Here is a 23,584-nt window from a genome sequence, read left to right as displayed (position 1 = left end):
CATTGGCCTGCGCCAAAAATCAACGAAATGGTCCACGCGAAAGCACGGCGCACCTGCACCGTGTGAGAAAAGCTATGGCGGCTGCGTCCGGGTCCGATGCGCATGGAGACTACCCGATCCGTGTGAAAAACGCAAGCGGGAACAGAGGACTGCCAAACGCTCAAGGTGGCCACCTGGAACGTGGATTCGCTGACTGGACGCTCGACTGAGATCATCAGGGCCATGCGGGACAGGAAGCTGGACATCTGCTACCTCCAGGAAACTCGCTGGAAGGGCAACAAGGCTACGACTATAGACGGCTATAAGATCATATACACCAGCTGTAAGGAAAACCGCGGCGGTGTAGCCGTGGTTGTCAGTCCAAGTTGGCAAAGTTCCATCGCAGAAGTTAAGCGCCTCACAGAACGACTGATGATAATCGTCAGAAGCGACCGAGAGGCAGCGCCTACACATCTTGTCCGCCACGCCCCTCAGACCGGATGTCACGAGGAGGAGAAGGATACCTTCTGGGAACTGCTCGATATCCAACTCAGGCAGATCCCACACGAAGACGACATCATCATCTCGGCGACCTGAATGGTCATGTAGGGCGGGACAAAAACGGACACCAGTGCCACGGTGGGCACGGCACAGGCGATACGAATGAGAATGGCCAGAGGATCCTGGACTTTGCCGACTCCCATGATATGACCATCACGAATACCTGCTTCATTAGGCGAGAATCTCAACTCCTCACCTACCATAGCAGAAACGGGAGCCACCACACACAGATCAACTACATCATCGCATTTACGAAGAGCCGCTAAAACGTGCTCAACGCCAAGGTGTACCCGCATGCGAATCGAGCAGTCAGCACAGGCCGCTGATGGCTGAAGATCAGGATCAGCAAGCCCAAGACCAAGATTGACAAAAGGAATGCAGACCAGCCACGAATCAAGTGGTGGAACCAGAAGAAGATGGCGGGACCCCTCATCAAACCGGAGCAGTTCCTGCAGATGGTCGACGGGCCACAGGAAGCGTGGTCCATGTTGAAGAGCACTGTTCACACTGCCGGCTGCCAACAGCTTGGTTGCACCAAGCCAGGACGGAGACGCATCGAACGAGATACATGGCTCTGGACACCGGGAGTACAAGATGCCGTACACCTGAAGAAATGGCTCTACAAGGCCTTTCTTCAGGACAAGACCAGCGAGAAGCTCTGCGAATACAAGGCGGCCAAAAAGGCAGCCAAGAAAGCAGTAGCGATAGCCAGAAGCTCCCACTACGATGACATCTATGAGAAGCTGAACACGCGAGAAGGCGAGAATGAGATCTACCGCCTAGCCAAAAGCAGACACAGGAAGACCCTGGACATTGACCAGTTTCAAGTCCAAATCATCAGGTGGGTTATACCTCAAAGTTCTGAACGAACTGGAAGACAGATATCTTTCAAAGATCCTGGAGCACCAGGGAACTGCCAGAGGACTGGAAAAGAGCTGATGTAGTTCCTATCTTCAAAAAAGGGGAAAAATAGATCCAGGAAACACAGACCTATCAGCCTGACCTCAATTCCAGGGAAGATTTGAAAAAGAGAATCAAACAATAAATCAGCGAACACCTAGAAGCAAACAAAGTAATAAGCAAAAGCCAACATGGGTTTGTCAAAAACAGATCATACCAGACTAATATTATTGCATTCTTTGACAAAGTGACAAAATTAGTAGACCAGAGGAATGCTGACAACATAATTTATTTGGACTTCAGTAAGGCTTTTGATAAAGTAGGCCATAACCTATTACTTGATAAGATATAAAAATGTTAGATAGCATCACTATCAGATGGATTTGTACCTGACCAACCACACTCAACATGTAGTCCTCAATGAAAGAATCTACATGGAGAGAAGTAGGCAGCGGGATGCCCCAAGGCTCTGTTTTAGGCCCAGTACTCTTCAATATCTTCATCAATGATTTGGACGAGGGGATGGATGGGGAACTCATCAAATTTGCAGACGACATCAAGCTAGCAGGAATAACCAACACTCTAGAAGCTAGCCTTAAGATACAGAAGGATCTTGACAGATCTAACAAAATGAAATTCAATGGTGGAAAAAGTAAACTTGTACATTGAGGTAAGAAAAATATAATGCACAGGTACAGTATATGTGGTACCTTGCTCAATAGTATGTATATATATGGAAGATGGCTTGATGTTTTTATGTTTTGTTTGTCTATGTTTGTTTTAAAAACCAATAAAAATTAAAACAAAAAAACAAAAGAAAAAGAAAAACATAATGCACAGGTACAGTATATGTGGTACCTTGCTCAATAGCAGTAACTGTGAGGGATCTTGGAGTCCTAGTGGACAATTATTTAAATATGAGCCAGCAGTGTGCAGCAACTGCCAAAACAGACAACACAGTTCTAGGCTGCATAATCAGAAGGATAGAATCAAGATCGCATGAAGTGTAAATATCACTTTATAATGCCTTGGTAAGGCCCCCATATTGCATCCAGTTTTGATGTAAAAAAAGATGTTAAGACTCTAGAAAGAGTGCAGAAAAGAGCAACAGAGATGATTAGGGGACTGGAGGTTAAAACACAAAGAATGGTTGCTGGAATTGGGTATGTCTAGTTGGATGAAAAGGGGATAGGGGATGATATGATAGCAGTATTCTAATATCTCAGGGGCTGCCACAAAGAAGAGGGGGTCAAAGCACCTGAGGGTAGGACAAGAAGTAATGGGTATAAATTATTCAAGGAGAGAAGCAACCTAGAACTAAGAAGAAATTTCCTGACAGTTAGAACAATTAATCAGTGGAACAACTTGCCTACAGAAGTTTTAAATGCTCCAACACTGGACGTTTTTAAGAAGAGATTGCATTAACCATTTGTCTGAAATGGTATAGGGTTTCCTGCCTAAGCAGGGGATTGGACTAGAAGACCTCAAAGGTCCCTTCCAACTCTGTTATTCTATTCTATAATAATCGTAGAATTATGCAAAAGAGACTCCAGGTAGATGATATATATGAAAGTTTGTTCATTGAACTAGAACACTTCTCTTGAATGAAGGTGAATATGCGCGTCCCATTGCAAGATCCAATCTGGGATGGTAACTGGGACCAGTAGTTTAGTCTTCTGAGCTTTCAGACTCATGCTAGAGCCCATCTTCAGGGGCGGAGATGAAGATGGGCTCTAGCACAAGTCCGAAAGCTCAGAAGCTTAAACCTCTGGTCCCACTGACCAACCCAGATTGGATCCTAGAGCACTTCTGGAAAGTGAAGCTAAATGAGTCTTAACATACATTACTATCGGCAAACTTCACAAATGATAAATTACCAATAACATCATTTAAAGTCTTACAAAATATTAAACTATTCCATGCATTTTTTGAGCAGGTAAACCCAGCAGTAGTCAAAAGACTGAGAAATACTAATTTATATTCTAATATCAAAAAGAGCAATGCTGAGAAGTACTCAATCTACTGAATAATAATATATTAATAAAATGACACTCAAAATTATAGGAAGATATTCAAGAGTCAACAATTTGTTGAAGGAGAAATTTGAGATCACGATAACCAGAAAGCAACTGTTTCAAATATATGGCTTTCTGATTGTGAATTGAAGGGAAACAAAACAAAACCTAATTTATCTGTACATGTAGTAGATAGTACAATAGTTTGTAGTTTGTAAGTAAACTATTGTAGTACAATAGTTTGAAGTTTGTAAGTAAAACTGATCGCATTCCTTGGATCTATTCCTTCAAGCCAGTTTACTTGATCAAGCCATCCCTACCCCATATCTTACACTTGATTAGAAAATCCTTGCAGTATTGCAACTGTCTCCAAATGCAGCTGTATCCAGACACTTTTTATTTTTAACCTTTTTTCTGTTAAGAGACACTCTGACTCTTCGTGATTTGTAAGTTAACCTTGGATTTTCCTTTCTCTAGAAGTTAGTGCTGTATCCATCTGTATCTCCAAGTTGCAGGACTAATGAAAATGGTTGTGACTGTTATTGGGTATCATGTCTTCAGAATGAGTCACCTCAGGATCTGGGACTAGGACCTTAGTCACTATTTAAAACAGAGATCGCCAACCTTTTGGATCTCAGGGGCCACCAAAATCATAATTTTAAATCCCACAGACCAGAGACCCTGAGAAAGTCCCCCCAAAAGTCTGCAGGAAAATTCCCCACCCCATTTTCCTACTGATCGATCATTCTTTATTTGGGATTGCAGGATACTGTCTCCAGCTCTGTTCTTGGGGGGAGAGAGAGACTTTTGGCTTCATGCAAGGAAAACAGCAGATGCAACAGAAGTCTTTCTTTCTCTCTCCCAAATTCTTCCAGAAATGAGTCTTTGTGAGACTCCTTCCGCCCTCCCCTCACTACCTCATGTTGTTCACAATGCAAGCGACGCAAGCCTTGTGTTCCTGCAGGCCATGTGGGCAGCGCAGCCTTGTAGACACAGTAGTTTGTGTTCCCGTGTGTTCCTGTGCAGCCTGGATTAATTGCTTTGGAGGTGCTTTGTTGGTGACATTTCTCTGCGGACCACCAACATTTTTTCATAGACCACCAGTGGTCCCCAGAAACACTCTCAAGCTTTCCAAAAATTATTGTCAGTTTCATGTGTGACTCATGATGTTTTTCCATAGCACTCTTGCATAATGACAGATGTTTTCCCACAATGGGCAAGATAGCCTTAACTACTATGTTATTCCTTACAAGCTGTTTTTTATTGCAGACCAGGCTTTGAAAACTATTTGTGCACTTGGAGGTGCATCGTGCTATGGAAGTGGACTAGTTTTGTAATTTTATTGTTTTTATTGAGTTGTACTTCATCATAACAATTCACCTAACCTTCTTGAACTCCTGATTCCCAATGAAAGGAATGGTAGGTATGACCTGCTAAAGTGAGAGCTTTTCCATAGCAATATCAGATCTCAGTAATGAAACTATTATGGTATACTAAAAAGAACATTTTTAATAATTATCTCAAATGGGCCTTTGATTTCACTTTTATTTCTTGTAAGGATATAACTGCAAATCCTCTACATCAACTACTGTCATTGGCAGCAACTTTTCTATTTGACCATATTTTTGTCTTATTTTTAACAGGATACTGTATTTTCAACTTGCTTGTTCTTCTACATATTGTACAGATCTGCTCTGTTGGACTCTGTTGGGCAAACCTTATTTTTGCATGGCCTTGTCCTGTTGCCTGGAGGAAGTTTCATCATTTAAGTTTCAAGGAAATTGATGTTTTTCTTGGATAAGTTTATTCTTGGACAAGTTATTCTTGGAGCAATTACTATGTCCCACACATGTATTCCCATCCCTCCTAGATGTTAAATTTGCCCAAGAGCCAGTAGAGAGCCAGTTTGGTCTAATGATTAAGAAATTCAAAATAAATGGTTATCCAGTTTCTTCTTGAAAACCTCAAGTGATGTACCATCCAAAATTCTGGAGGCAAGCCATTCCACTGATTGTTTGCATGCTGCCTAGAATCAACATGATGTGCGATGGTGATATAGAAATTAATCAGTAAATCAGTAAAATTGTTCCCACTGTCAGAAAATTTATCTTTAGTTCTAGGTAGGATCTCTCTTTAATGACTGTTCTTCCCCCAGGTGCTTTGGAGAATAGGTTAATCCCCTCTTTTCTGTGACAGTACTGGAAAACTGTTATCATATCACCCCTAGTCTTTCTCTTTGTAGGAATAGACCAGGGGTGGGATTCTACCAGTTCACACCAATTCGCTAGAACCGATTGTTAACATTCTAAGCAGTTTGGAGAACCGGTTGTTAGAAGAAATTACTGGCCTAATCCTGTAAGGCAGGCAGGAAGGAAACATTCTGGTGTCGCTTACAGAAACTGCCTCTCCGTTAACCCTTTTTACATTCTTGGCAGGACTAGACTTCCTGTCTCAGGAACTTCTCTAAAGTTTGTTTTTCCTCCTTGGTTGGTACTTTGCTTGTGTGGAGTGACCATTCAAAGTTGCATTTTTCACACTTACGACTATTGTAGCATCCCCACAGTCACAAGAGGCCAGGCAAGGAGATGTGTGCCTCGATGTGAGTGATGTTGGTTGCCCACGCCCAGCCAGTCATATTACCACCAAGCCATGCCTACCAACTAAGCCATGCCCACATAACTGGTTGTTAAAAAAATTGAATCCCACCCCTGAATAGACATATTCATTCCCTTAGTTGTTTGTCATATGGTTTAGCTTCCAGACCTTTTTCATCTTTGTTGCTTTTCTCTGCACTCTTTCTAGGGTCCTGTCGCAACATCTTTTCCGTATCATGGTGATCAGAACCTGAAGCAGCATTCCAAGCTTGGACACATCAGTGCAGTATAAAGTGGTATTATCACCTCACATGATCTTGAAACTATCACTCTGTAAAGATGAAAAGATATCTTAATTATTTCAAAGAGGTTTTTTATGTCGGAAAAAAAGTTTTAATATTTCTTTTTTAAAAAATATTCCTAATGTTATGGATAAGATCCTTATTGAATTAACATCATAGGTCAATAGAATATTGTTTTAAATTTCTACCAAAAATCATTTTATAAAAACTATTCCTCAAGAAGCAAAACATTTCAGAAATAATTTCAGATATGTTTGCAGGCTAAATGCAGGGCTTAACTGCAGCACAAGGCTTTTCTTCCACTGATCTGCTTACTACAACTACTAGCTTTATTAAGGCTCAGTAAGAACATTTTTTTCGGGACAAAACTAGTGGAATCAATTTATAGAAGATAGAACTCTTAAAACTTAAGCACTCTTAAAAACAAAGTCAGGTTGCCAGTGTAATGAAACAAAAATCGACTCTTTGGGAAAGGTAAGATGTTAAACCTGATGAGCCATAGTTGGCTAAAATTCTAGACTTCATATTTGTTTTCAGGAGTTAAATTTCGTTTTTTGTTTTTTTTTAGGAAAAGCGAAATTTAACTCCTGAAAACAAATACGATTTAGATTAAGTCTATCAGCAGAGTAGAAAAAAAATAACATCCGGTCCCAGAATGCCGCGGGCTAGGATAGCTTCGAGAGACTTTAAAAAAAGTGGGGAGGGGGGGAGGCGTAGAGTTGCAGAGAGCATGCGCAGTGCATCTCGGCGGGTAGAGGGGTTTCAGCGCTCTTTTGTTTGGCGGGAGGCGGATCGAAAACGAGAGGGCCTTTTCCCAGCCGTTGCTCTCTCCTTTCAAACGCAGCCTTGCTTTTCCCCCGACTGCAGCCGAGGCTCTTCTGCTTCTCCGTGCTTGTTTTTACGTTTCCATTTCGTGAGGTGTTGGCGGGGCTAACCAAGGTAAAGCCGAGAGAAGGGAACACGGTACAGGGCTCCCAGATAACTCGCGCGCTGCTTATGAGGGCGAAGCGGCCATATTGGGGGTGGGCTGAAAAGGTTTCAAGAGGGGCTTTGGGAGATCTCGAGATCTTGCAGGATTCGGAACGGTCTCCCGCGAGCGGCCGGGGTGGGGTGGGGGCTAGAGAAACGAAAGGTATAGTTTGGGAATTACGAGTGGGCTGAGTTTAGAAACCTAATTTGTCCTGAAGGGGGAAAGAACAAGAAACATACCCGACGGAGTATGGCGGGGCACTTTGCCTGAAGAAACGGTAAGTCTGAGTAAGGCAGATAGAATAGAAATAGAAAAGAATTCTTTATTGGCCGGGTGTGATTGGACACACAAGGAATTTGTCTTTGGTGCATATGCTGCCAGTGTACATAAAAGAAAAGATACATTCGTCAAGAATCATAAGGTACAACACTTAATAATAGTCATAGGGTACAATAAGCAATCAAATCATACCAGGAAACAGTCAATATAGATCGTAAGGATACAAGGGACAAAGTTACAGTCATACAGTCAGAAGTGGGAGGGGAGGTGATAAGGAGTGATGAGAAGATGAATAGTAATAGTAGTGCAGACTTTGTAAATAGTTGGACGGTGTTGAGGGAATTATTTGTTTAGCCAAAGTGATGGTGTTCGAGGGGGCGACGGGGGGGACACTGATGAGGCGTGTATACTACTGTATTCAGACAGACCGAAAGCACCGTAAAATATAGCAGCAGGTTGGGGGATGGGGGTGGAGGGCTGTACACAAGTTGTCATTTGTTGGATGGGCTTTTCAGAAAACAAACATTCTGTAATCGGAAATGCTAAGTATGTGTGCTTCGTATGGATGAAATGGAAGTTTAATGATGTAAAGGGGTTAGGGAATGGGGGAGGGGGTGGGGGTGGGGGTGGAATAAAAACGTTGGGTTCCAAATAGATGCACACCTGGTTTGTGGGGGGCGGGAATCCAGCCTTTCTGACTGAGAAAGATGCTCCAAAAGAAAATTAGGGATTCTTTTTTTTGTTTGAGAGAGAGAGAGAAATATAAGTAGGGATGGAGTAGATCCTCAGAAATCAAGTCGGATTTTCCCTTCTTAAGATTGGTGGGGGATTAATAAGACATTTAATTTCATTTTTCTGTAGAGAGAATTGCCTAGCCCCAGACATTCCCAAAAGTTATTGGTAGTGAGAAGTATCTGTTCAATGAATACATGATGTTATTTGGAGCATAGACAAGCAGCTTATTGAGAAGTCAGTAGATCTTGAAAGAATTGGTGAAAAGAACCTCCAGGTCTATGCCTTAAAAATTAATGTGAATTTTTTTTGTGATGGTGAAATATTATTAAAAATATATTTATGGAAATACACTTATGATGTATTAAGTATTTGTGATGGGTTATGTTGGAAAATACTAACTTGTGGTTTTTTTATTACATTTTTGTCAGGAGTTTGGTTTTATCATACTTTATCATCCGTACAGCTAGGTCAGGCAAAAATGTACTATATTAATTGGTTTAATGTAATTTGTAATATTCTTATCTGACTTGAGCCTAGGTTTCCCCAGTTCAGGTTTAATACTCTATTCGTTTACCACATTGATGTATGTTTAATGCACCTAGGTATGCAGATCCAAAGAGTTAAACAGACACTGTCAGTGATGCTGATAAGAGCAGTATCTGCAACCCTGCTCAATTGTTTCAGGAGCTCTTCATTGAACACTCAATCATTTTGCTGCTCCTGATAGTAAGTACTTGCTCCTGGGATTTCAGTACTAATTCATGTTCACAAGGTTAGTTTACAATATAATAAACCATGAAGCACTAAATTGCAAATGTAATAGTATGAACTTGAATATAATGTGTTATGGTTAAGAGGGTTGGACAAGAACCAGAGAGACCCAGGTTCAAGTCTACATTCATTGGGTAGTTACTGACCTTGATCAGGATGTAAAAATAAAACTGGGTGAGAGTACAGGTAGTCCTCAACTTATGACCACAATTGAGCCCCAAATTTTGGGGCTAGAAAGACATGTGAGTACTGTCCCATTTTATAACGTTTTTTGCCATAGTCATTAAGCTGTAAGTGAATTATGAGTTATTAAGTGAATAATATGGTTAAGTGAATCTGGCTTCCCCCATTGAATTTGCTTGTTGGAAACCAGCTGGGAAGATTACAAATGGTGATTACATCATCCAGGGGCAATGCAACTATCATAGTATATGGCAGTTATCCAGTTATGTTATTGGTTTGAGCTCCAAGCTTGGCAGTTTGGTTGCAAATATTTCGTCCCCCATATACCTTCAGTGTGGTTTGGATTGTGCTTGTCTTGGGGAGCACTGGCCTTTAAATATCTTCCTGAGTCCTGGTTTCATTTCAGGTTGTGTGATTGGCTGGCTGTAGTTGCTGAGTCATAAGTCCTTAGTTTTAAGTACCATCTCTGTTATCCAATGCCTGAGTTTTGATAATGTGACCATGGGATGCTGCAATAGTCGTAGGCGTGTAAACTTGTATAAATCGCTATTTTCAGTTCTATTGTAATTTCAAAAAGTCATTAAATAAATGATTGAGGATTATCTGTAGTATCAGTTTGAATTACCAAAGAAAAAGTGATGTTCATATACCAGTTATACAGGAATTCTGCAAATATCTCACTTCGAACTCTGTCAGTCGGCAAAAGTTTAATCCAATTCATTAGTTACTCTCCTGCTTTGTTATGAGTTAATCTTTTTTTCCTCTTAACATAGCCAGGGTTTAAATAAAAATTTAGGTTAATATATACATAGTCCATTAGGACTGATCTGATATCCTTATGAAAGATTACAGCACTTTTCTCTGCAAAAAAACAAGCAAGGAAAACAGGTCACTCATTATCCAATATAATTGTTTATGGCTTAATAGTATGTACCAAGAACTAGTAAGCTATTACCAATATGCACTATTTAATGCATTTTATGCTTAGAAACTACTAAAAATTGCAAAGCACTTCATTGTTATATTATCTATAAACACGCCCATCTCCTCTTCACTATTCTACTTAACTGGCCAGATACTATAATCAGGTCTAGAAATGCTTGGCAGTATTTTTTGGTGAGATTGGTAAGAAGGAAATTTGTAGGATAATAATTAAATAAAAATATGTTTGCATTGAGTATCTAATAGAAATTTAATTGTGATGCAATGTAGGGTCATGAAAGTGAAATTACAATTTGGAGGGCTCCCTCCATAATAATAAAAATAAATGAACTATGCTGCACATTCTGAAATTATATGAAGCCTAAGTTTGTGTTGTATTGTTATAACCTCTTGTTACAGCAATAATTATTTTGAAAATAAATTGCAAATATTTTATTTAATTTTAATAGTTATTTACATACTTACTTGTATTGTCTTGATGTCTATAATACTGCCTACTTGAACTATACATTTTTGTTTTTGTTCGGTTTCTCTTACAGGTAGTCCTCGGCTTGTAGCCATTTGCTTAGTGAATATTCAAGTTGCAGTGGCATTGAAAAGAATGACTTACAACTGTTTTTCACACATACAACCATTGCAGCATTTCTTTGGTCATGTGATCAAAACTCAGATGCTTGGCAACTGGTTCATATTTATGACAGTTGCCTTGTGATGGGATCATGTGATCATTTGTGAGCTTCTAACAAGCAAAGTCAATAAGGAAGCCAAATTCACTTTACAGCTTTGTAATTAACTTAAAAACTGCAGTGATTCACTTAACTGTGGCAAGAAAGGTTGTAAAATGGAACAGCTTATTTAACTGTCTCATTTAGCAACAAAAATTTTGGGCTCAATTGTCATAAGTCAAGGTCTATCTATATATGAATAAGGAAACAAATTGCCTCTTCAATTATATATATTGATCAAATAACCTCAATGCATTTTGAAGTATATGGTTTTGGGGGTAGGGAAATTAGTTTATTGAAGAATTGTAGGGTGACAGTTGGATATAACGGAGAAGAGAGATAGTAAAACAGGAAGAAAGGATTATTTTCATAATAAAAGGATATAGTTGAAGCCAAAAAGGGGAAATAATTAAAATATTGTTTTTGTAAAACTAAGATGATATATTGGTAGGAGGAAGTTTTGCCAACATATATGCCCTATTGCAGGGGTGTCAAACTCAAGGTCTGCAGGCTGGATCTGGCCCAGCCGACGAGGCCATCCTAGTCTACTCAATGTGAAGATGAAAGATTGTTCCAGTGTACCTAGTGTGAAGAAAGATCAGACCAGCGGTAGCTTCAGCCCAGTCTAACCAGTGCAAAGAGGAAAGATGAGGCCAGGGTAGCTTCTGCCCGGTCTACCCAATGCGAAAAGGAAACATGCCAGCAATTTGGGGAGTGGCATCAAGCTAGTCACAGCCACCCAGGCAGCCATGTCCGCCCAGCCCCCAAAGTCAACCACAGCCCTGATGAGGCCCTCAGTGAAATTGTTTGACATCCCTGCCCTATGATAAAGCTATTCTGCATTTTTGTTATAAAGCAGACATTTTGAATCAGGAGGTTAAGGAGAGGAATATGTAATTGAATCCTCTCCTTTAGCTTTTCTTCCCCATTCAAGAATCTGGAGGAGGTAGATGAGGAAATGGAAATTAAGTAAAGAAAAAAATATTTTTACATCTTTCTTAGAGTCATTGAAAAGCACAATTTCAAAGATATGTGAACATTAAAAGCTGTAACCTTTCCCATCTATTTCAGAAATGGGAAATACCATTAGAAGATGAAAAAGCAAAGAAAGTCTCTTTTCTGACCATGCCACCTCTTTAAGCACAAAATTTTGGTGTATCATGGAAAAGTAATTAATTGAAATGATAAATTTTGACAAAAAGTGTTGCTGACAATGTCATTTTACTGTAAAAAATTGAAAATGTACATAAAGTCTGTAAGTGTTGGGAAACTTCAAGCTGGGCAGGGAGGAGGGATTAAACAAGGGAATTAGCCTTCAGTCCTTGTGCAGCTTCAAGAGATAAAACTGACCTTCCTTGAATTTCATGGAACGTTATCTAGTTCTTAAGACATGCAGTCTGGAGAGATTTTTGTACTGGTAGAACATAACCTTGCTATGGGCCCTTCATGAGTCTAATTGATTGCGCCTCAGAGTAAAAATTACAAAAAGTTCAGTTTTAAAAAAATATTAATACTTAAAGCCAATAAGGAATATATACTTGTTAGAAAAGACAAATAATACTCAAATCTCATCTTGTGCAAATTCTTGATTAGAATTAATGTAGTTGAACATACAGTTTCAGATTTGAATCATTGTATAGTATTTGAAGGTTGGGGAGACCAATCAAATGCTTGCCTGCTGTTTCTTGCATTTCAGTTAAGATATATCTTTTTTTCAAGAACTTCATTGTTTTCTAAGATATCCATCTCATTATGGCTTTGGACTATTCTGAGTTTTGGCATCATATAAGACTATTTACACACACACACACACACACACACACACACACACACACACACGTACGTATGTATGTATGTATTCTTAAGTTTTCGCAGGTACTTACATGCATGGTATTCAGCTTTATTCGGGTATTTTCCCACGTCATTATAGTTGTGCTTTTAAAGTTGTAGCAACGTTTCAGCAGAATCTCATCTGCCATCATCAGGCTTCTGTATTGTGTTTGTCAGTAAGTCAGACTTTTACAGCCGTTTCAGTTTTAAATTTGGGGCAGCCTACTGCTGTGCCAGAATGGTTTCTTCTTCATCCTGATTGGTTGGGAGTCTTGGTCTGTGTTTATTGGTCTTGGAGTTTGCTGTGTTTTGCTTGATTGGTGTTTCTAATATCTTCTGTCTGTTTTGTGGCTTTTTTTGTCTTGGTTGGCTGGCAACACTGTGTTCCTATATTGGAGACTTTTAGTGCAGCTTGGCTCCGAGTAAATGGACGGCTATCATTTGTTAGGAAGCTAGGTTTCATCTGGGTGCCTGGTTGGGGTGTGTTTGAGCTGGAGGTATAAGGGGGGATCTGTTTGTGCCCAGGTATTTGCCTGGCTTGTTGTGTGGAGATTTTTTTGTTTGTGAATGCAGGCTTCCAAATAATTGACAATCTGGTGGAATCATCTCTTCTATTCATACTTTCAGGTCTTTTTTCAATCTCTATGGCTTCTTTGATAATTTTGTGGCTGGGGTTTTCTGTAGTGGCTAGGGTTTTGGTGCCATTGAAGTTGATGCTATGACCTGTGGCTTTCATGTGTTGGACTAGTGAGGAAGTGTATTCCAGCTTTTTTACTGCATTTTTGTGTTCATCCAGGCGGGTACTTATTCTTCTATTGGTCTGTCCAATGTATGTAGCCGGGCATGATGCACAGGGGACTTCATATATGCCTTGGTTTTCCAGGTCAATTTTATCTTTGGGGGTTTCTAAGGATGGGTGCTATTTTTCTGTCTGTTTTGAAGGCAGTCTTGATGTGATGCCTGTGTAGTATCTTAATGATTTTGTCTGTAGTACCTCTTACGTAGGGCAGGACAGCTGTTCCATAGGTCTGTTTATCTTCTAGGTCTCCATTATGTCTCAGTGTGTTTTTGTGGATCAAGCCGGTGATTTTGCTTTTGTGAAAGCCGTTGGCTGTCAGTACTTTAGTCATGGTACATAGTTCAGTCTTTATGTGTGTCCAGCTAAACACCTCATGGTTAGCAGAACACTGCTTAACCAACACATATTTCATATACAAAGGACAAAGATACAAGCAAATTGAAGGAGCCCCTATGGGATCACCACTGTCACCCGTCATTGCAAACCTGTTCATGGAAGAATTCGAATCCAGAGCCCTGGCTAATGCCACCCACAGACCCAAACTATGGTTAAGATACACCGATGACACATTTGTGGTTTGGCCCCATGGAAAAGAAAACCTAAACAATTTCCCAACACACCTAAACAGCACACACCCCAAAATCAAGTTCACCATGGAAATGGAAACAAACAAACAACTACCATTCCTAGATGTACTAGTCTACAAAAAAAACAGATGGCACACTAGGACATACCATATACCAGAAGAAAACACACACCAACTGCTACCTCAACACCCAATCCCACCACCACCCAGCACAGATAAACTCCGTGGCCAAAACACTACGCGCCAGAACCAAACGCCTGGCAGACAAGACACACATAAAGACTGAACTATGCACCCTGACTAAAGTACTGACAGCCAACGGCTTCCACAAAAGCAAAATCACCGGCTTGATCCACAAAAACACACTGAGACATAATGGAGACCTAGAAGATGAACAGACCTATGGAACAGCTGTCCTGCCCTACGTAAGAGGTACTACAGACAAAATCATTAAGATACTACACAGGCATCACATCAAGACTGCCTTCAAAACAGACAGAAAAATAGCACCCATCCTTAGAAACCCCCAAAGATAAAATTGACCTGGAAAACCAAGGCATATATGAAGTCCCCTGTGCATCATGCCCGGCTACATACAATGGACAGACCAATAGAAGAATAAGTACCCGCCTGGATGAACACAAAAATGCAGTAAAAAAGCTGGAATACACTTCCTCATTAGTCCAACACATGAAAGCCACAGGTCATAGCATCAACTTCAATGGCACCAAAACCCTAGCCACTACAGAAAACCCCAGCCACAAAATTATCAGAGAAGCCATAGAGATTGAAAAAAGACCTGAAAGTATGAATAGAAGAGATGATTCCACCAGATTGTCAATTATTTGGAAGCCTGCATTCACAAACAAAAAAATCTCCACACAACAAGCCAGGCAAATACCTGGGCACAAAAAGATCCCCCCCTTATACCTCCAGCTCAAACACACCCCAACCAGGCACCCAGATGAAACCTAGCTTCCTAACAAATGATAGCCGTCCATTTACTCGGAGCCAAGCTGCACTAAAAGTCTCCAATATAGGAACACAGTGTTGCCAGCCAACCAAGACAAAAAAAGCCACAAAACAGACAGAAGATATTAGAAACACCAATCAAGCAAAACACAGCAAACTCCAAGACCAATAAACACAGACCAAGACTCCCAACCAATCAGGATGAAGAAGAAACCATTCTGGCACAGCAGTAGGCTGCCCCAAATTTAAAACTGAAACGGCTGTAAAAGTCTGACTTACTGACAAACACAATACAGAAGCCTGATGGTGGCAGATGAGATTCTGCCGAAACGTTGCTACAACTTTAAAAGCACAACTATAATGACGTGGGAAAATACCTGAACAAAGCTGAATACCATCCATATAAGTACCCGCAAAAACTTAAGAAAACACACACACACACACACACACACACACAATTGTATGTTCTTCCCTTTCCTGTTTGAGAGGGGATGTGTATATGATAGAAATAGCCTTAATTCAAGGAAATTCAGATTCTCTTGCTTAAAACTGTATGCAAGTACTGTAGAAAATTAATTCTGTCTTCACTAATTGTCATTAATTTGAATTAGCTTGGATATAGCTCCATTATTACCTTATTTCAATCATGTATATTTTTATTCTGCTTTTCAAATAGTAATGCATCAAAGGAACTCACATACTTAAAAAAAGACACTGGCTTCAAGCTTACAAAGGGAAAAGACCAAGTTGTACAAAGAAAAGGGAGTACAGATAGAAAAAGACTTGTTAGTGTGCCAAGAATGTTAATAACCCATAACTACACTCAGAACAACTCAAAACTAGAGCTCCCACCATTTGGAAGCCAGTTTAAGCTTAGTAAAACATGTTTAGAAATTTCCCTTCCTTCAGCCCCTTTTCATAGGCATCTCCCTAGACAACCATTCTTCATTGCAAACTAGACCCTTTTCTAAACCCTAGCTGTGCTTTTGTCTGTTTTTATCAAACCCCAACTGAGACAAGTGTATCCTCCTGCTGTGACATGCTTTGCCTGCAGGAGGCCTTTTCTTTTTCCAGTAGACTGTAATTCTTGATTTCCAGGAGAAGCAAGCTGTTTAATCTAGTTTGCTTGCTGGATACACTTATGCTGTTCTTACTACTTGATAATGTTACCTTCCTCTGTTCTTATCAAATTATTGTTCTACCATATGTAGAGAATCTATTGGTTTTTCTGAGAGTAGCAAAATAAAATGTGATGGCTAATTTATCTTGCTGTGAACATAAAGATTCATTCTGAGAAATTTAAAATTGAAACAATGCTGTTTCCTGCAGTGTATTCTGTTCTTGGAAGAAAAACTAAATTGGATAGAACTAAATTGGCAACTGCTGCCTTAGCTTGCATGTGCCATTCTGATAGAATCAGATCCCAGAGTCAATATGTATGTTCTATTAATTAAAAAGGCTATGCTTATTGAATCAAATAATCACAGATAATGGATATATGAATGCATTCAGCAAGGCTTGGGTTTATGTCCTAGTGGTTAGTCTCCTATATTGCAGGCTAACTCTGCCCGTAGCCTGGAGTTTGATCCTGAAGGGCTCAAGATTAATTCAGGTTTCCATCCTTCCAAGATTGGTAAAACGAGGGCCCAGAATGTTGGGGATAATATGCTGACATTGTAAACTGCCCAGAGAGCGCTGTAAAAACTATAGGATGGTATCTAAGTCTAGCTGCTATTGCTATTATGTGGTTATTTGTGGACCATAGATGTTGATAGGACTTACATATTCCCATGTGTGTTCTTGTAATTGTATTTCTATCCATGTAGGTATCTTTCCATTATATTTTTTCGATTATTGTTTTATAGCTGAATACTGGGTAGAAAACAACTTCTATTTAGTATTGCTGCTGTAATTCCAAAAGATTCCCAATCAGCATTTTCATTTCTGATGTCTCTTTCATTTTCTGTAACAGCCTCCTTTAAACTGCAAAGCTGGCGAGCACAATGGGAAAAAAGCAAAACAAGAAGAAAGTGGAGGAGGTCTTGGAAGAGGAAGAGGAGGAATATGTGGTGGAGAAAGTTCTTGACAGGCGGGTAATGAAAGGCAAAGTGGAATACTTGCTGAAGTGGAAAGGCTTTTCAGAGTAAGGCTACATTCCTTTATTTTGAAGTTCTATTGAAAAGAAAGATCAGCTGACTTCAGTTTTTCAGACCTTGTATTAAATTCCATAGTGCTTATTTCTTAGAATGACGGCTTTTTAAAAATCCAGTTCAACTTTTTAAAAATCTTACCTTGTGGTAATATACTTCAACTGTTAGATTGAGCTTTAAACCTACTCCATTTAAAAAAAAAGTTTTATATTTATGTTATTTTTATTGTACCTTTTGGCAGCCTTCATGCAAATGTGACACTTTAAGAAGAGATGTGGTAATACGAATCATATGTTCCTGCAGGATAACAATGTATTTAAAAATCAGATGTAGATTGTTCTTCCCAAAAAATACTTTCTGATTCGCTTACATTATTTTCTTTGCTTACATTACTTTCTTTGCTTACATTTTAGTTTGGTTGGGTGACCTATGCAGATGTTTCTATATGTTTTTCCAGGGACCCATTTACTGTCACTGCCATACATTATGCTTGCTCTGAGGGGCACTTGAATACATGGATTATCTAAAACAGCTTGCCTTTCAAGAGCCTTACCTAAACCATATATTTATTAGTAATGAGGAAAACGAAAAACTGTTCTGCATTAGTTATTAATGCACAAAAGCTTGAGTTTGCTATTCTTTTTTGTTTTGTCAGATAATCCATATTTTAATTCTCGCTTCATAAAACCAAGATTCACACAGCAAAATAAAACCACTGAAACCCTGGTAATTCGCTTCCATTTGTCACTAGATACCCTGTGTATATCATGCAACATTCCTTCTGCTTTAGTTCAAATTAAGTCATATTCCTGGGTTTTGTAACTTATTTATACATGGGAACAGTTTTTTTTATGTACTCATAAAAATGTCAGCAATTACGACAGATTTCAAATAAAAGGCTTGTGGTGCAAATTCTATAGTTTTAATACTTTTCCATTTATAAAAAGTTGCTCTTAAGATATGCCAAGAATTTCCATGTTTCATAATCAGTCAAGTATTGTTTTCTGATCATATGTGATAGAAGTATAAAAATGATAGTTATAAACTTTGGTATTTTGGCTGCATTGCAGTGATGATAATACATGGGAGCCAGAGGAGAATCTCGACTGCCCTGACCTAATTGCAGAATTCCTGCAATCCCAGAAAACAGCACATGAAACTGACAAGTCAGAGGGAAGCAAGCGCAAGGCTGAGTCAGATTCCGAGGATAGGGGGGAAGAAAGCAGACCAAAGAAAAAAAGAGAAGAGGTAAGGCAAATTCCTTCAACATGTGATCCACTCAAGATTACTTATATCTTTTTGTTCAAGAGAAAAAAATAGTTGGATAGATATTTTAAACAGAGGGGCATAATTATAGTTTACAGCTATACAGTATATATCTTTGAGATATGTAAATATCTTTAAATAACTGTTTTGCTGCCTGTGATTTTGAAGAACTTTATTCTTTCCTCCAGGTTTATTGCTTTAATCTTTTAGGTACTTAGCATTTTTATTTCTGTTTTTACATACTGTTTCCTCCTTTCGGGGTTTTTTTTCTGTTTGTAGTTAGATTTTTTTTCCATTCATCCTTTGAAGTGTAGCTAAACTCCCAATTTATAGCCGTAAAACTTTAATTCTAATTTAATGTAGAGTTTTTATCTCATTAATATTTATAGTCCATTGTTTCATTAGAATCTAGAATTTCAAGGAATGCATGGTCTCTGGTAAGCTGCCATTAACTGATTAGTTCACAAAAATAACAGCTCCACTTTGTTTAATTTTGTTAAAAGTCTGTCTTTAAAATTACATGAGATTAGGGTTCAAACAGTTTTGAGCAATATAAATTCCATAGTTTAATAATATATGTGTGATATTCTTAATTTAGGATTCCTTCATTTCTAGAGTATAGTAGAAACCATTTTCTGGAAGTAATATTTTGTGTTATCTGACGCTCCATATTAATTTCAGTGCTTGATCTGTTTGTGCTAAACTCTAAAAGCAGCAATATTAACATTTCTGTTTCGCTGTTAGGCTGAAAAGCCTCGAGGATTTGCAAGAGGGTTTGAGCCAGAACGGATTATTGGTGCCACAGATTCCAGTGGGGAGCTCATGTTCCTAATGAAATGGTAAATTTGTTCTTTAATTTTTGAAGCTGTCATTGCACATCTTCAAATAGAAATATGACATTTACTTGTATAAATGTTGAGGAAATGTTGTGACCTAATGTCAGACTGCTGGATAAGGAAGAATAAATTCAGGCTAAATTCCAAAAAGAGAGTGGCTAGGAGTTTTGAAGCAATCTGGTTCCATCTTTGGTTCTGGATGAGGCCATACTCACTTTACCAAAATTAGTCTCCTATGTTTGGATTATTGCCATGCACTTCCATCTGGACTGCCTTTGAAAAGGCAGCTCATCTGATCCAAAAAAACAGCTACAGTATTCTAGCATGCTCATGTAACCACCACCATCTGTACTAGCTACCAATTAGTTTCAAGGTGCAAATTGTTACCTTGTACTTCAGCCTTTAAACTATGGGGCTATCTGTTCCTGATGGTTTCCACATGTCCAGTTAAGTCCAGAAGAATAGGCTTCCTTCTGGTTTTCCTCTTTTCTAAAAATGTCATTTACTGTGTCATATGTTCTCAGAGGCAGGTCTTTTCCATTGCTCCTTCCCGATTTGACTTGCCCTGACATTACTGAGATTTTTATTGTTTTAATCTTGTTTGCCTATGGCCGAATCTAAGCTCTTGAGTTGCTTGACAGCTGAAATGGCATATATATCCATGCCTCTATATGCTGTCCTAAATTAGTTTGCTCGTTTAGCATTAAAGCAAGGTGCATAGTCTGTTGATGGTACTATTATTTTGTGTATTTTGTCTTATCTACAAAAGTAGTCCTTGACTTTCAGTCATTCATTTAATGACCATTCAAAGTGATTGAAAAAAGTGACTTATGATCGGTTCTCACACTTATGACCATTGCAGCATCCCATGGTCACAGGATCAAAATTTTGGAGCTTGGCAACTAGCATGTATTAATGATAGTTGCACTGTCCAGGAGTGATGTGATCACCAGCTAGCTTTTGACAAGCAAAGTCAATGGGAAAAGCCATATTCACTTAATGACCACATGATTCACTTAATAACTGCAGTGATTAACTTAACAACCATGGCAAAAATGGTATGACTAGTATAACAACTGTCTTGCTTACCAACATAGATTTTGGGTGCAATTATGGTCATAAGTCTAGGATGTAGTCTGATCTGGCTTTAGATTTTCCATTAAAGAAAAAATGCTGTATAAATTCACTTCAAGCAACATAATTATTTGTATAAGATCTTAGAAGTGATTGCTCAATTTGGAGACATTTCATTACAATTGTCTTATTAGTAATGTCAAGTATAAACCAGCAGAACATTTAATGAGTGAATTATGAAATATTTCTTGTTCCAAAAGATTGACATCTTGAGAACCCCAGTCAGATAAATATGATCTTGTGAACAATAAGAAAATTTAGCTTCTGTCTCTGGAATGAAATGTTTTGTATATAACTACAAACCTTCAAAATCTGGCTTTGCTAAATTACAGGTAGTCCTTGACTTACAATGATCATCTAACAACTTTCAAAACTACAATGATCTCATAAAGGTTGCTTTTATACCCCTGTAAAACACTTCTGACCATTGTAAAACACTATGCCTCACGTGATTACAATCCATCTTCATGCAGTCACAAGCCAGATGCTTGGCAACCTGTTTGCACTTGCAACTGGTTGCCAGGGACCCTGTAATCTTGTGATCGCCTTTTGCTGCTGGCTTCCCCAAAAGGTGAGTAGAGAAGCAAGCAAGGAAGGCTGTAAGCTGCTGCCAAATGGACTACCTCTGGTATCTGAGGGCTGATTGAAGGAGATGCCTACTGGGGGAATAGGACTCTCAGCTCTGTGGAATTGAGATTTTCAGCACAACAGAGGATTTCTCCTCCCCTCTGTCCACTGGGAGGAATTCCTTCCTTGGGCTGCAGAAAGAGTTAAATTCATTCAAGATTCTTTCCCGTCACCCTCCTCCTCCCTGGGAGTGGGGGAAATCTTTGTCAGATTGTAGCTCCTGAAAAATATTGCTCCACCCCTGCAGCCCAGTTAGATTTCTCCCCAATAGACCCTCCCCCAGATTCCTCCATGTTCCTTATCTAAGACAGTCAACTTAACGACCCAGGAGATTGCTTAATAGCAATAACTGGGAGTGCCAAGATTGTGGTTATTGAACAAATTGGTCATATGGATGTCTCATTTAATTGTTAGCTCAACTACCAAGATTTCAATCCTAATTGTGGTCTTAGATGGAGGATTATCTGTACAGTCAGTCCTTGATTTATGACCTGTCACTTAATGAGTGATGTTAAGGTGGATTTCCAGAGCTACTTAAAACCTGTTTTTGGAGTTACAGTGGTCATAAATAGAAACACGTATGCAGTCATGTGATTGTATGCTGTGTCCTTGGCAACTCACCTTTACAACCATTTGCAGCATCATGTGGTCACGTGGCTGCAATTTGCAATTTTTTTGTCAGTTTCCAGCATTCAGTTTTGGTTTCCAGAAAAATTGCCCATGGGGAAAATGGATTTACTTAATAACTGTGTGTTTGCTTAATGACCACCAACTCACCAGTAGTAAGTTTGAATTTGGCCACATGATATCTCAATTTACGAGCTCAACAATGTTAAATATTAAACTCTTTTTTTCTCTTGATTATATAGGAAAAACTCAGATGAAGCTGATCTGGTTCCTGCCAAGGAAGCTAACATCAAGTGTCCACAAGTGGTCATTTCATTTTATGAGGAAAGGCTCACATGGCACTCTTATCCCTCAGAGGACGATGATAAGAAGGATGACAAGAATTAATCTGCTTGTCTTTCTGTCTTCATCCCTCCTTTGGCTGACTTTTGTATTAAAATACCAGACTCTGGGTTTGAACATAAGGGAGAAGTGAAGAAGCTCTTGGCTGAGGAGGATGCACTCTGTAGAAACAGGACAAGATTTCTCCCTATGACAGTGTGTTTATGTTTATATATATATGTATAAAACATATATATTCATATAACATATATATTCATAATCTGTCACCTTTATTGGAAGAATGAAGGCCACCAACAGAAACAGCAGGTGGAGGTGGCATGTTCTCTAAAGGTCACCTGAAATTTACAGTCTTTTTCTCAAATAGTGTTAACAGCATTTTTAGCATGTGTGTGTAGGTTTTGTTCCTTTTTTAGGGTATTATTTGTGTATTGTTGGGGTGGGAAGTGTAGGTATGTTCAACTGACTTGAGACAAAGAGTGGTTCACAGTATTCTATAGCCAGAGTCATAATTTTTTTAAAGAAAAATTGCATCTTATTGCAATTAAGTTACTCTTGAGTAAAAATTCAATTTTAAATGATGGAGCAAACGTGTCAAGTGAGACTGCATTAAAAGTTGAGACTGCTAATAAGAATTATGCATCTAAAATTAGGGAACATGAAAATTTAAACCCTGTAGTTGAACTGGCAACACCTTGTTCTAAATAATGCATCTTTTTAATTTCTTTTTCCACAATTACCTTTTTTAGTTTCCTGTATGTATGTGAACTTGAGAATCTAAATGAGTGGTGGTGAGAAAGAAGAAAAAACTATTTTCTACCGCACAAATAAGTTGCAGAATATTCTGCAAACACTTTCTGTCAGACTTGGGCATTAATTACTTTCTTTGTCTTGGTCTGCCACCAATTTTAATGTAAGACTTCTGTTTTTACAAAGGAGATAATTTTACCAATAACTATGCTCAAATCCTTTAAGCCACCAACTCCTTCACAGGGCAGTATGTACGTAGAATTGTATTGTACAAATCTTTTTTAAGATAAAGCATGTGTAGACTTCTGTGAAAATGTTGTCTAAAAGTGTTTGGATTTAACTTCATAATGATCTGTCTTTTTGTCTTAATAAAATTTTAGATTTATAATCCTGACCTTTCTGTTTCTTTTCCCTATAGGCAAGGTTTTCCTTGCAAGTGTTACATAATGGGTCGTGAATCTAGAATTTAGGGGAAAATACATGGCTTTAAATTTGTTCATGACATTGTACAGTATATATCATACAGAGAATTATGTCCTGCTACCGTAATAAGATATGGAATGACAAAATATCCTGTTTAGTTTACTACAAATGGCACTTTGTAGAAGAGAGGCCAAGCTAAGTTGAGCCATTTCTCATCCTTGCTTCTAGTCATCTTGCTTCAAGTAGTATCCTATTTCCCTGAAAATAAGACCCAACCAGAAAATAAGTC

The 23,584-nt window shown here is 38.9% G+C and overlaps 1 protein-coding gene across 4 annotated transcripts; it reads left to right on the top strand.

Moving 5' to 3' along the window:
* Positions 1-7,072: 7,072 nt before the first annotated feature.
* Positions 7,073-23,260, top strand: CBX1 (chromobox 1). Of its 4 annotated transcripts, XM_026710695.2 has the most exons (6): positions 7,073-7,290; positions 8,938-9,061; positions 17,116-17,286; positions 18,364-18,541; positions 19,304-19,398; positions 22,026-23,260. In XM_026710695.2, the coding sequence occupies exons 3-6, from the start codon at positions 17,147-17,149 to the stop codon at positions 22,168-22,170; spliced, it is 558 nt and encodes a 185-aa protein (XP_026566480.1). In that variant the 5' UTR covers positions 7,073-7,290; positions 8,938-9,061; positions 17,116-17,146; the 3' UTR covers positions 22,171-23,260. The 4 variants fall into 4 exon arrangements, with proteins under 4 accessions (XP_026566480.1, XP_026566479.1, XP_087771592.1 ...); XM_026710694.2 differs by lacking the exon at positions 8,938-9,061; XM_087915466.1 differs by lacking the exons at positions 7,073-7,290; positions 8,938-9,061 and adding an exon at positions 7,431-7,598.
* The last annotated feature ends 324 nt before the right edge of the window (positions 23,261-23,584 follow it).

Source organism: Pseudonaja textilis, chromosome Z (assembly GCF_049901715.1).
Source record: "Pseudonaja textilis isolate UNSWEBS1 chromosome Z, rPseTex1.2, whole genome shotgun sequence".
Classification (NCBI taxonomy): Eukaryota; Metazoa; Chordata; class Lepidosauria; order Squamata; family Elapidae; genus Pseudonaja; species Pseudonaja textilis.
The sequence above is the reverse complement of the archived record's forward strand: the minus strand, read 5'-3'. Positions and strand labels throughout refer to the sequence as shown.

Coding starts and splice junctions, on each gene's coding strand:
- CBX1 (XM_026710694.2), top strand. CDS start 17,147: ATGGGAAAAAAGCAAAACAAGAAGAAAGTGGAGGAGGTCTTGGAAGAG. Junction 18,542..19,303: donor CAAAGAAAAAAAGAGAAGAG/GTAAGGCAAATT, acceptor TTTCGCTGTTAG/GCTGAAAAGCCTCGAGGATT. Junction 19,399..22,025: donor CTCATGTTCCTAATGAAATG/GTAAATTTGTTC, acceptor TTGATTATATAG/GAAAAACTCAGATGAAGCTG.